Source organism: Oreochromis niloticus, linkage group LG8 (genome assembly GCF_001858045.2).
Source record: "Oreochromis niloticus isolate F11D_XX linkage group LG8, O_niloticus_UMD_NMBU, whole genome shotgun sequence".
In the NCBI taxonomy this organism is placed as follows: Eukaryota; Metazoa; Chordata; class Actinopteri; order Cichliformes; family Cichlidae; genus Oreochromis; species Oreochromis niloticus.
This window is the reverse complement of record NC_031973.2, coordinates 21,215,876-21,226,936: the sequence shown is the minus strand read 5'-3', so window position 1 is coordinate 21,226,936 and position 11,061 is coordinate 21,215,876. Positions and strand designations below refer to the sequence as shown.

Genomic DNA, 11,061 nt, shown 5'->3' with positions numbered 1-11,061 from the left:
TATTACGTCATAAAACAATCACATAACATTTAAAAAAAATATGTCTGACTTTTCTTAAGGGTAAGTATCACATCCAAAAAAGACATGTTAAACTCTGTAACATGAGTTTAACTCATGTTAAACTCAAAAATAAACTATTTTTACATGATCTACCATACCGTCTGCCTGGTTCATGTTTCTTGTTTTTAACACGTTCACTGATTTCCTGATGATTACTTTTAAAATTGTTGAAACTTCTTATTTTTGGGTGGTTTTAATTTTCATATAGAAGATGCTATGGCAAAATTCATCAGCTTGATGGACTATTGACCAGCACATGTCCTTCAGTGTTCATAGTAAACACAAATTGTTTTCATGCATTTGCACAACATCTCTAAAGTGCATGCACAGGGACTAGACAGAGAGCATATTTCTCCTATCACTGGCTCCCAGTTAGATCCAGAATCTATTCTGAAATCCTTCTCCCCACATACAAGGTCTTGAATAATCAGGCCTTATCTTTTGTTGAAGACTTCATAGTACCGTATCACCCCAATAGAGCACTTCACTCAGACTGATAGCTTACTTGTGGCTATTTAGAGATCGAATAGGAGGCAGAGCCTCCAGCTTCCAGTTTGGGTTCGGGAGATAAACACCCACTCTACTTTTAAGATTAGGCTTAAAACTTTCCTTTTATATAAAGGTTACAGTTAGGGCTGGATAAGGTGACCCTGAACCCTCCTTTAACTATGCTGCAATGGTCTAGGCTGCTGGGGGCTCCCGTGATGCACTGAGCCTTTCTTTTTCACTCGCTATGTGTTTATAAATCACTCCGTATTTCACCATTAGTTATTATTAATCTCTGGCTCTCTTTCACAGTGTGTCAAACTCACTCGCAACAAAGGACACGTTTTACATATTGTTTTTAATCTAGGCCTGAACATCAAGTCCATTTATTCTGACCACTTGTGTGTTCTTTTTTATTCACTTACGATTTGAACCCTGTTACTGGTTATCATATAAATACAGAAAAATATTTTTTATCATCTTTCTGCACATCTTTCTGTTGTTTTTAACACTGAAAATGCCTTTCCCCTTCCCTGGACAGCCATGTAAATCCAACCGTGCATTCTTTTAATGATCACTGTTTTAAATAAGGTAGCTCCTTTTAAAACCAGAAATGCTCCCTCTGCTAACTCCTTACCCTGGATGAGTAACAGTATTAATAATTGATAGCATTCAACAGTGGAACGTTTGGACCAGGCAGACGGTGTGGTAGATGCCTTGATTATTATAATTTACTGTCTTAAAAGTTGAAAAAAGGAGACAGTCATAGTTCTTTAAGTTTGTGAAGACATTTCACTTCTTATCCAAGAGGCTTCTTCAGTTATAAAAAGAAAAACTGCAAAGTCCTACATCTTTAACCCCAACTGGGTTTTTTTCCCTTGGAGGATCATGTGTTTTACCACAAGAGCCAAGGTGTGAAAAAGTTAAGGATGAAACCACTCAAAGACATCGCTCCGTGCTATGGCTTATTGAGGTCACCTGAGGCATGGTGTGAGTGGGGATTGAAGCTTCTGGGAAGGGTTCTCAAGACTGCATAGTAGGTGGCTGACAGCTGGTGTCATAAGTCACAACCTCTGTTCAGTGAGGGTTGTGCACAGCTGATATAGATAGCCTCCTTATTCTATTGGTTACCAGGCTCCAAACTGGGAGCTGTGGAGCTGTAGAAGTTGGTTCCACTTGAATAAAATTGAGTTGAACTGAACTGAAATGAGGTGCTACGCCTTTGTAGAAGTCATCCCTGGATTTCTTAAAAGTGATTCAGAATGCTGCTGCAAGGCTTCTCACCACACCCCCATGTGACGCTGATTCTGTCTTCCTTATGCTGACTCCCAATAAAGTTTAACGTTCGATTTAAATTGTGCTGATCACTATCACAGCCCTCGAGTGCTTCTATTTGTCACTGACCTGCTACATCCATACCCAACGTCTGAGGTCTGCTGATCAATGCTTCTGGCCCCCAGTTTGTGGAACTCTTTCTTTGGACCTAAAATCTGTGGATGCTGTTAATACCTTTGAAAAGAAACTCAAGACTCCCCTGTGATGGCATGCCTTTATTTAGTTTTATCTGTTTATAGAATTTTAGTTGTTGTATCTTATTCTGTAAAACACTTTGTGACCTTGCTTCCTGTAAAGCTCTATATAAACAAACCTTACATACTTACTTCCTCGTGGCTTTAAGTTTAGAGTGAACTTCTCTCAAAGTCCTCAGTCACCTTGGGCTGTCATCGGCTGGATGCAGCACCAGCAGCAGCATATCACCCCTCACCTGACGAGAGAAGCTTTCCAGCCCGTGCCTGCCTTACCTCTTTGTCCTTTGTTTGGACTGTTGGGGAGAAGCCAGTTCCTCTCGTGTAAGTGTATGTTGGAGCAAGGGGAGAAAGGAGTGGGGGGACAGGGGCAATAAAGAAATGGATCATGTTAAAGAGGCGTATTAAGCCACATTAGAGAAGACATTTAAAAAATGAAGGAAATTGCAGGAAGACAAAAATTGGAAATTGAGTTTGGCGAGATCTGGAAGTTTAGGGTGAAGCGTGACTTTTTTTCCCTGTTTTTGGGGGGGAGGGAATCTGTGAGACCTGAGGAGGGGATGAGGGGAGGGGGAGGTGTGAGGTTTGTGAGGACAAAGAAAAGAGAAGCCGGTCAGGTGTACCGAGTCTCAGTCCAGTGCTGGTCATGACCACAGCTCCATGCCGGTAGCTACGAGAAGGGAGCAGACCGAGTGAGGAGCCGCCAAGGGACACAGCGATGGTGAGGTGCTGGAAGCGTTCAGAAAACCGCCTGGAGGAAGAAGAGTGCACAGTAAGAGCATTACAGACAAGAGGGAGGATTTGAAATAGCTGGGATATGTTGGTTACTTACAGACCCCACTTTTGTTGTATTGCAGGTTTACAAGTTTATAGCTGGGTGGGTTCCTGTTCACAGCCCGGGACTTAAATACCCCAAATAACCATCAAATAGGGTTTTTTAACGCCTGTTGCTGGTTCATGTGTTCTCAGGATGGGGGCCCTGAGGAGTCCCCTTTGTTCCACTTCCCGCACAAGGCATTCTGGGTCAGCCTCTCAGCCTGCCTGCTCCTGGCCATCCTCGCCCTGGGTTTGACGGGGCACTTCGGGAGGTCTCAGCCTCACTCTCAGGTACGACACACACCTTCCCTTATCGTGCCCTGGTTTACATTTACCAACTTCTGATTTACCAATCTCTGTTTTTTCAGCCTTTGCAGACTGTGAGGTTCACTGTTTCAGATCAGACTGGCGCGCTTATCAACCAATCAGCAGTTGTTGACCAGCAGAATGACCTGGTGACCTTTTCTGTGACCTCGTCGATGAATCAGACGTCCACTGTGCTCTTTGATATAAAACATGTATGTCCAGATGACTTGAATTACGCTGATTAATTAGAAAAAAGGGGGAACGTCTGCGAGTTATGATGGGTAAATGTGTTTCTGTGTTTCAGAGTCTGATATGCTACAAACCCGTCAGCCAGGAGAGCTGCTTCCTGAGAAAGATGGAGGAGTCAGACTACAAGAATGTGAACTCCGTCCTCCACGAGTCGGCACGCAAGGTAGCGGGCAGGGGACATGTTATATAATATGGTCTTCCCCACTGCATTAAGAGACACATCAAAGTGCACCAGGCATATTAAGAAAAAGTTGCCCTTTTAGCTCTGCCAGGTGTTTCTAAGGTAGCAGCTGCACTAATGTGTGAACTGGCATTTCAGTGCACTGCACCACTGAGCCAGGACTTGGTGGTTTTGCATGACTTTGTGGGGTACGCCGTACAAAGAGAGAGGTGAAGCGTACAGGGCCGCGAAGAGCCTCATAGTCTGTCTCTCTTACTCCAACGGCTGAATTCCTCAGCACATCTGATCCCTTCAGCCCCCTCGGCGTGCCCGGGGATATTCTTACAGGAGGTTACGGCAGCGAGCCCGAGCCCTGGACTGGGCACAATGGCCGCTCTGTGTGAGGGCTTTTCAACTTTTAAGGCGCTTCTTTTTGGATTAAAATACAGGTTGATGCATTAAAGGGCCAGCGTGTATCTGCTTGTTGACAAATGCCTGGATCTTGAACACTGACATCCAGTCTTTAAAAAGTTTTCATCTGTGTCATTATCTGATTCTTAATTATGATTTGACAATATGATCAGGTGAATGGTGCTGGCCCTGGCTGAATGGAGACTTTGAGATGAGTTGTGGGACCTTGGAGGTAAACTGAGAGGGACTTCTTATCATCTTTTTACACAATACCCCAGTTCCTCGTCTCAGAAGCTGCTTTTCTGTGATCCTGTCTCATGGTGTCACATATCTCATACAGGCTCTGTGTATTCAAACGTAGCTGCTGTAGCCATTTAATCTATGATATTGGGGCTAGCAGATGTGGCTTGTCTGTGCTGAGGCACAATGGTCTTATTGGTTCTTTTTAACAGAAAAGGAAAACTGGTTGGTGTGTGAGCTACTTCAGCACAACAGGACTTTAAGCGGTTTGTTATCAGAGCCAATCAGAGTTGTAAGAGGCGCAATTACGCACAGTGTTTGGGGTGAATGCGAGCACAAATGCGCAACCAAGTCGGCCTCATCAGTGAAGATATCAGGCTAATAGGAGCTCAAGTTTCCATCTTTTTTTTTCTCGCTTTTTCTCCTTTATGAGTTTAATATGATTCCTCACAGTAATTAAAATACTTTCCGCTGAAAATAAGAACTCTTTGTTGTGGATATTGATACTGCGGTGCTGTCCTCGGCAGAGCCAGTTCCAGCTGTCTGGGAATGAGACCCAGAGGCAGATGGAGTTCCTGGGAGTACTGGCAGCCAGTCAGGTGAATGTGTCCTCGCTGGAGGAGCCTCTCCAGGCCCTGTGTCAGGACAGGTCGGTCCACTGGACCAGGAGGACCGAGGGTGAGGGGACTGCTTTGGCATAAACATCAAATGTTACGTTAAAAAAAGCTTTACAATTATTCTGATAAAGTTTAGAAAAAAAAGTTAAACTAGTGAAAAAAAAGCTGATATATTCTGAATTTTACCTGTTGTCAACAAATCCACGTTTTCACTGTGTGACATCTTCTTGCATCATTAGAGGTGGGATATCAATAGTATCAATATCTATACATCCAAATATCAATAGTATCAATACCAGCTTTGGTATTAGTATCGGTACTGGATTGATACTTTGCTTCTATCCTATCCTCTATCCTCTCAGTATGTAGCTCACTGAATTGTGGTGAGAAAAGTATTTTTTGGGGATATGAAAGAATATACCTCAAACATGCACCATGAAAAATGTCTGACTGTCACACACATCAACAAAGGAAGGTGACCTAAAGTGCTTTAGGGACAAGCACATTTCGAAATACATGACCACCACGAAGGGGTTGTTATAGTGATTAACTAATTTAACTAATTATTGTAGACAGTAAAAAATGACAGTGATTTAGTGGTCATTAAAATGTGTTCAGAATGTACAAATTGATGATTAATCTCACAGACCACACACACTGCTCTCCCCTTTATAAGCTGCCTTTACTGGTTATAAGTCTCGATATCTGCAATACTGATCTTGTATATATTTAGTATCGCATCAATACCAAAATTTGAAGTTTCGCACAGCTCAAAGATCAAATGTGCATTAATCCAAAGCTGAAAATATCTCCCAAAATATCCTGAGTTATGTTTTCTGCAAAACTAAAGAAAAAACAGTGTGCTGCATTTCTCCTCTACTTGCACTTTCAGGAAAAATGAACTGGCGTCGGGCTCAGTTCCTCAGGATAGTCAGAACATTTTATGGGCTCTGGATTTTTAATAAAATTTGTCTATATTTGGAACATGGGCTTTAAAAATTGGTTTCACAAGAGCTTCAGATTCGGCTTAAAAAGCGATTTCTGATACTGTTTGACAAAGCTGCACCAAAGAGCACCACGGAGTCTTTTACTCTGATGATGATCCCTTTAAATACTCAGAAAACAGTGGAATTTTCTATAACCACCCCAGAACTGTTCCCTACTAGTTTCATAGACTCATTTATGAATCGACTCTTTTTTTCCAGACACCTGAGTCACAAATTGGGAGAACAGAACAGAAATTATGCTGAAGTTTTCACACAAGGGCTCATTTGTCAGGGTCACCGGAGCCTACGCGCAGAGAGGTTTTTCAATTAGCCCTGCGGCCGCTCCGCAACGCAGCAGCGTGTCAGACTGAAACCTGATTCGTGGCCTAATGTGACCTTTCCACGGCCTGAAAGTCTTTTTATGTACTTCACTGTGCGCTCCCTCAACAGCATGTACGCGAGCCCATTCTGAACAGCAAACTAAATCTGGCTGCTTTTAAACCATGAATGACTCATGCAAATGACTGCATTTCTAAATGATTTGTTTTCAAGTGACACTTTAATCTAAATTTGTATTTTTTAATGAGTCACATGACCTCTCATTTTCTCAGGCCCAGGCAAACAGAGGTTGGTCTACTTCTGCATCGACATCTGCTTCCCCAGCAACATCTGCGTGTCCGTGTGCTTCTACTACCTTCCAGAGTGACTCTGCATTCTCTCGATCCTCCCGGCAAAAGATCAGGGAAACAAAGTTGTCTCTTTTCTTTTTGTTTTTGGCTCCCTCTTCAAGAACAAAAGCGAGCTTTGACTGTTTCCTTTGTGCCATACAGCCACCAGTAAACCATTTTCTTCCTTCCGAGAAAGAAGTGAGCTGGAGACAGGCTGTCACATTTATCGCCAAATCCCCATCATCACTCTCTTCATGTATAATTCCCTCTCTGGTGGCACGCTTCACAGATTAAAGAAGAAAGAACCCCCGCCCCCCGTTTTTTTGTTGTAAATGCCTCTAACTGTATGTCCTGTAACGGACTGCTGTGTGTAACCGTTCCTGTTACAATGTGACTGTTTTGTTCTGAGAATAAAAGACACAACCTGTTGGGTATAAAGACATTTCTGTACACCGTTTATTCAGCAGTCCTCCTCCACATAATGAAGAACAGAACAGCTATTCAAATAAATCATACATAGCACATGTAAGAGATTAGACAAGTCTGCTGCACATACAAAGCACCTGTGATTAATGTGGTCTTTTTTACAATAAATATAGCGCTCTGTAAAAACAGAGTTTTGCAATTTGAATAAAAAAACAAACAAACTATTATGTCTGCCTCGTCATTGACAGATTTCTTTCTGTACGTCTGTGGAAACAAAATAAGTCCATTAAAACAGATTTTAACTTTACAGATTTTTATTTTGGCTGTGTCACTCTGCGCATATGCCAGAGATGGCCACTGTGCCCGCTTCCTCAAGTCGATCACTGTACTGGCGCTGACATACGTGACATGAGTGGCACCCTCATAAGAGTCTTTAGTTCCTGTCTGACAACCTTTTATCTCCTCCTTCTGCTTCTCAGCCGAGCACGCTGTCATTAAAGGCCAGACACACCACGGCCTTCTGGTGGCCGCTGTATTCCCTTTTGATCTCACCAGTTTCCACGCACCACAGGCGAGCCAGGTTATCTGAGGAGGCTGTGGAGTGAGTGAAAAAATAGAATTAAAACAAAGCAATGTCCAGCCTTACATGGAAGTGTCTAAAAGTTATCATAATCTGAGAGCAAACTTAAAGCCATGTTTCATTTTTAAACCCCTTTTACATCATGGCAGATGTAATGGCAGGGCAGGGGTTAGTGTGACAAATCAAGACAAAATCAGAAAATGAGATGTCCTTTTTATCTTACAAACAGCCACATTTCAAATCTGCAGCCCTCAGATAGATTGCAGTGTTTTACTTGAACAATTCTTATTCAGTTTTGAGATCTGTTGCAGTGTGCTGCTGTATGGACCTGTAACAATATACTGCGAGTCTCCGGAGAAGGCGCAGTCCCACATCCAGCCTCTGGATGTTTCTCCCGGATTATTGCTCTTGATGCTGAGCTCTGTCATCAGTGAGAAATTGGACGTCCTCCAGATCTTACACGTCTGGTCTGCCGAGCAGGTGGCCAGCAGCCTGGAGGCGACGACGAATGCAAAATGTCAAGTTGTATTTTTGGTGGGGAAATGAGGGGGAAATTGGAGAAAAAGGTTCACTCACGTGGAATCGGGGCTGAACTTGCAGCGGAGGGAATAGCGTTTGTGCGCAGGGATCTTGGTTTTGGGAATGAGCTGAGTCACTTCATCCCCGATGCCTCCAGCGAGGTTCCACACGTAACAGTTTCCCTTTAAAAGAGAGCCGGGCAAAAAAAAAAAAAAAAGGTTTTCAATAATATAACACGATATAAAACAGTGAATTTATTAACCTGCGCCACATATGCTGCAGATTTTTTTAAGCATCTGACCGAGCTGTTGACTGCTGCCATGTAACTCGCATCTGGGTCAATGTGAACTGAGTTGATTGAGACCTCCGGCTCTGGAATCAGCTGCTCATTATGGTCTGTCTTCAGATCCCAGATATGGATCACTCCACTCTGGTCTCCAACTATAAGCTCTGCCTAAAAAAACATAATGAAATCTTCGGCATTAAGTGCAAATGCTCCAGATAGTAACCAAGAGCACAGCCTCACCTGATTCATCTGTGTGTACTGAGTGTCTCACCTGGTTAGGATGCAAGCACACACAGTTGATTGGAGCGTTTACTTGGAAGATCCTCTGACACTGCAGATTTCTTGACCTACAAGGTAGAGCAGGGATCAGAGTTTAGTTTGCTGATCATTAAATAAACAAAGACCAGTGAGCTTGTCCTTCAGTACCTCAGGTCCCATATGCGAGCCATGCAGTCCTCTCCTCCTGTGTACATCCAGCGTCCATCTTCGTGGAAGCCCACAGACGTGATGTTCTTGCTAACTCCATCGTAGTTGATGACCGGGTTGGGGTTGTTGGAGTTCAAGTCGTACATGCGGATATGCTGATAACCTTGAAAGCAGAATGCAAACATTACTATGAAGCAAAGTAACATTAAGGTGAGAAATGAGAAAAAGGATTGTGGGGAAAATTGTAACCAACCTGCGGCTGCAATCATACTTCTGTCAGGTGTGACCTCGAGTGAATTTACTTGCTGAGAGTAAATGTTAAGGAAGTGGACAATGTAGGTTGCTGCTATATTTTACAGCTCATCAAATTTAAACTGCTAGGTAAGGTCAGGGTACTGTCAGGTGGACAGATGACATCAGAAAGGAGTCTCTGTGGACTATGATGTTCACAGACAAGATTTTGATCTGTAGTGAAAGCAGGCACCAGGTGGAAGAGTGTCTGGAGAGAGGAGGAATGAAAGTCATGAGAGAGAGACAGGCGTAACAGTCAAGATAGTCCACAAGAGAGGTGACAAGAGTGAGCAGGCAGACTGGAGAATGTGGGGATGAGTGTCAGAAGGATAGCAGCAAGAATGAAAGGGAAGGTTTGTAAGATGGAAGTGACACCTGCTATGATGTGTGGTTTGGTGACGGTGACAGTGACAAAAAGATACGGGACAGAGCTGGATGTGGCAGAAATGAAGATTTCAAGATTCATTCGGAGTAAAGAGAGTGGTTTGGAGACAGGTTAGAGGCAAGGCTGAGATGGTCTGGACCTATGCAGAGGAGAGACAGTGTAAATGAGACCTGTGAAGTGTGAATATGGAGCTGCCAGGCAGGAGGAAAACAGTATGACCACAGAAGAGATTCTTGGATGTAGTGAAGAAGGACATGCAGAGGGTTGGTGTGACAAAAGAGTGTGAGATGAAGGCAATTACCCACTTCAGCGAACCCTAAAGGGTTTATAGAACATCTATAAACAAATAGAAAACACAGAACTAAAACAAAAGCACTTTTTGCGTTCACGTGGATTTTTGTGAGAAGCTTGTTTTCTTTTGTTGCCTTGAAGAGAACCCCCCCCCCCCCATAGACAACATCTGATTAACTTTGAACTTTAAACCTGAGATTTATAAATGGTCATAACCTATAATTATTCAAACATGACAGTACACATTCTGCGTAAGCCTCCATATATCAGGGTAAGGATACTGAGTCCTGGTGCTGGACCGTCCTGGTGCAGATCCCGCTGTGGGCCTGCCAGAAGCGGACAGTGTGGTCGTATCCAGCCGTGGCCAGAATGACCGGGTCGCTGCCCACCGTCCCCTGATTCACATTCATGACGAACTCCTGGCGGATACTGCAGGGAAATTCAATTTGCAACAATTAAAGTAAAACACAAAACACAGCTAAAGCACAAAAAAGGGTTAAACTGTGAACGTATCATAAGCTAACTTTAGCAAGAGAGGCTAGCCAAACTTATAGTCTATGCAATAAACAATAAACGCTTCTAGTATGAAACCATTAGACCCCTTACCTATAACTACACAGCAGTACTACCGTTTTAAAAGGACAAATTTCTTTAGTTCCCCTTTGTTGTTGTTAGTGTTGAAGCCAGCCAAGAAGTACGTCTCCTTAACGCGTCCCTTAGAAACATAATAGTGTTTCAAGAGTTCCGGTTCAATCACTAGATCAGTACCGCCCTCTGCTGGTGTGTCCACGAGGAATAGACATGCTGCAATTAAATACAATGATTTTCAAAGAAGTGTATACCAATAATTCATAATATTAATTAAGACTAATCGTATTTCATTATGTAATATTGCAACATCTTTTAATTTCAGCTTTATTAGCATCGTCTGAAAAGTTGCTTGTGTCAATATGGCGATATCTCAGTCCTAATAGTCAGTACCAAAGTAAAAGAAAGTAAATAATAGAAAGTTGAAAAATGCCATTGAGTCAATAGGATTTAAGATGATCGCTTCTATCACTGTAGCCTGTGTTATTCTAAGTACTACTAAACTTTTCGTACATTTCAAATGGCAAGGGTTGAATAGAAACATAGAAACATAGCTGGATGTATAGAAACGTGCCAATATGGATACAGTATTGTTGCTTAACTAATAAGGGGTTTTTTTTTCGGTATATAAAAAATTACACTCCAACCTCGTGACATCATCCTCTGTCTGTACAACCAGTTTCTAGAACCGCTCAGAAAAACCTCACAAATACTGTACTCAGTACCACGATCAACACTAGTTCT

The 11,061-nt window shown here is 42.7% G+C and overlaps 2 protein-coding genes across 3 annotated transcripts; one reads left to right on the top strand and one right to left on the bottom strand.

Moving 5' to 3' along the window:
• Positions 1 to 272: 272 nt before the first annotated feature.
• bricd5 (BRICHOS domain containing 5) lies at positions 273 to 7,360 on the top strand. The gene is made up of 6 exons (XM_005448112.4): positions 273 to 2,844; positions 3,042 to 3,179; positions 3,257 to 3,406; positions 3,499 to 3,606; positions 4,782 to 4,932; positions 6,469 to 7,360. The coding sequence occupies exons 1-6, from the start codon at positions 2,791 to 2,793 to the stop codon at positions 6,561 to 6,563; spliced, it is 696 nt and encodes a 231-aa protein (XP_005448169.1). The 5' UTR covers positions 273 to 2,790; the 3' UTR covers positions 6,564 to 7,360.
• On the bottom strand, positions 6,953 to 10,480 carry mlst8 (MTOR associated protein, LST8 homolog (S. cerevisiae)). 2 transcript variants are annotated; one of them, XM_003438719.5, is made up of 9 exons: positions 10,336 to 10,480; positions 10,011 to 10,158; positions 9,016 to 9,067; positions 8,763 to 8,925; positions 8,608 to 8,683; positions 8,352 to 8,504; positions 8,108 to 8,232; positions 7,860 to 8,023; positions 6,953 to 7,545 (listed from the first exon to the last, which is right to left on the bottom strand). In XM_003438719.5, exons 2-9 carry the CDS (start codon positions 10,137 to 10,139, stop codon positions 7,427 to 7,429), a joined length of 981 nt encoding a protein of 326 aa, XP_003438767.1. In that variant the 5' UTR covers positions 10,140 to 10,158; positions 10,336 to 10,480; the 3' UTR covers positions 6,953 to 7,426. The 2 variants fall into 2 exon arrangements, with proteins under 2 accessions (XP_003438767.1, XP_025765790.1); XM_025910005.1 differs by having other exon boundaries at positions 10,359 to 10,447.
• Positions 10,481 to 11,061: the final 581 nt, after the last annotated feature.

Excerpts from the sequence above, each read along its gene's own strand:
- bricd5 (XM_005448112.4), top strand. The coding sequence starts at position 2,791 with ATGGTGAGGTGCTGGAAGCGTTCAGAAAACCGCCTGGAGGAAGAAGAG. Across the intron at positions 3,407-3,498 it reads TGCTCTTTGATATAAAACAT|AGTCTGATATGCTACAAACC; the intron begins GTATGTCCAGAT and ends TCTGTGTTTCAG. Across the intron at positions 4,933-6,468 it reads CTGGACCAGGAGGACCGAGG|GCCCAGGCAAACAGAGGTTG; the intron begins GTGAGGGGACTG and ends TCATTTTCTCAG.
- mlst8 (XM_003438719.5), bottom strand. The coding sequence starts at position 10,139 with ATGAATGTGAATCAGGGGACGGTGGGCAGCGACCCGGTCATTCTGGCC. Across the intron at positions 8,926-9,015 it reads AAGTATGATTGCAGCCGCAG|GTTATCAGCATATCCGCATG; the intron begins GTTGGTTACAAT and ends TCTGCTTTCAAG. Across the intron at positions 8,684-8,762 it reads GCTCGCATATGGGACCTGAG|GTCAAGAAATCTGCAGTGTC; the intron begins GTACTGAAGGAC and ends TCTACCTTGTAG.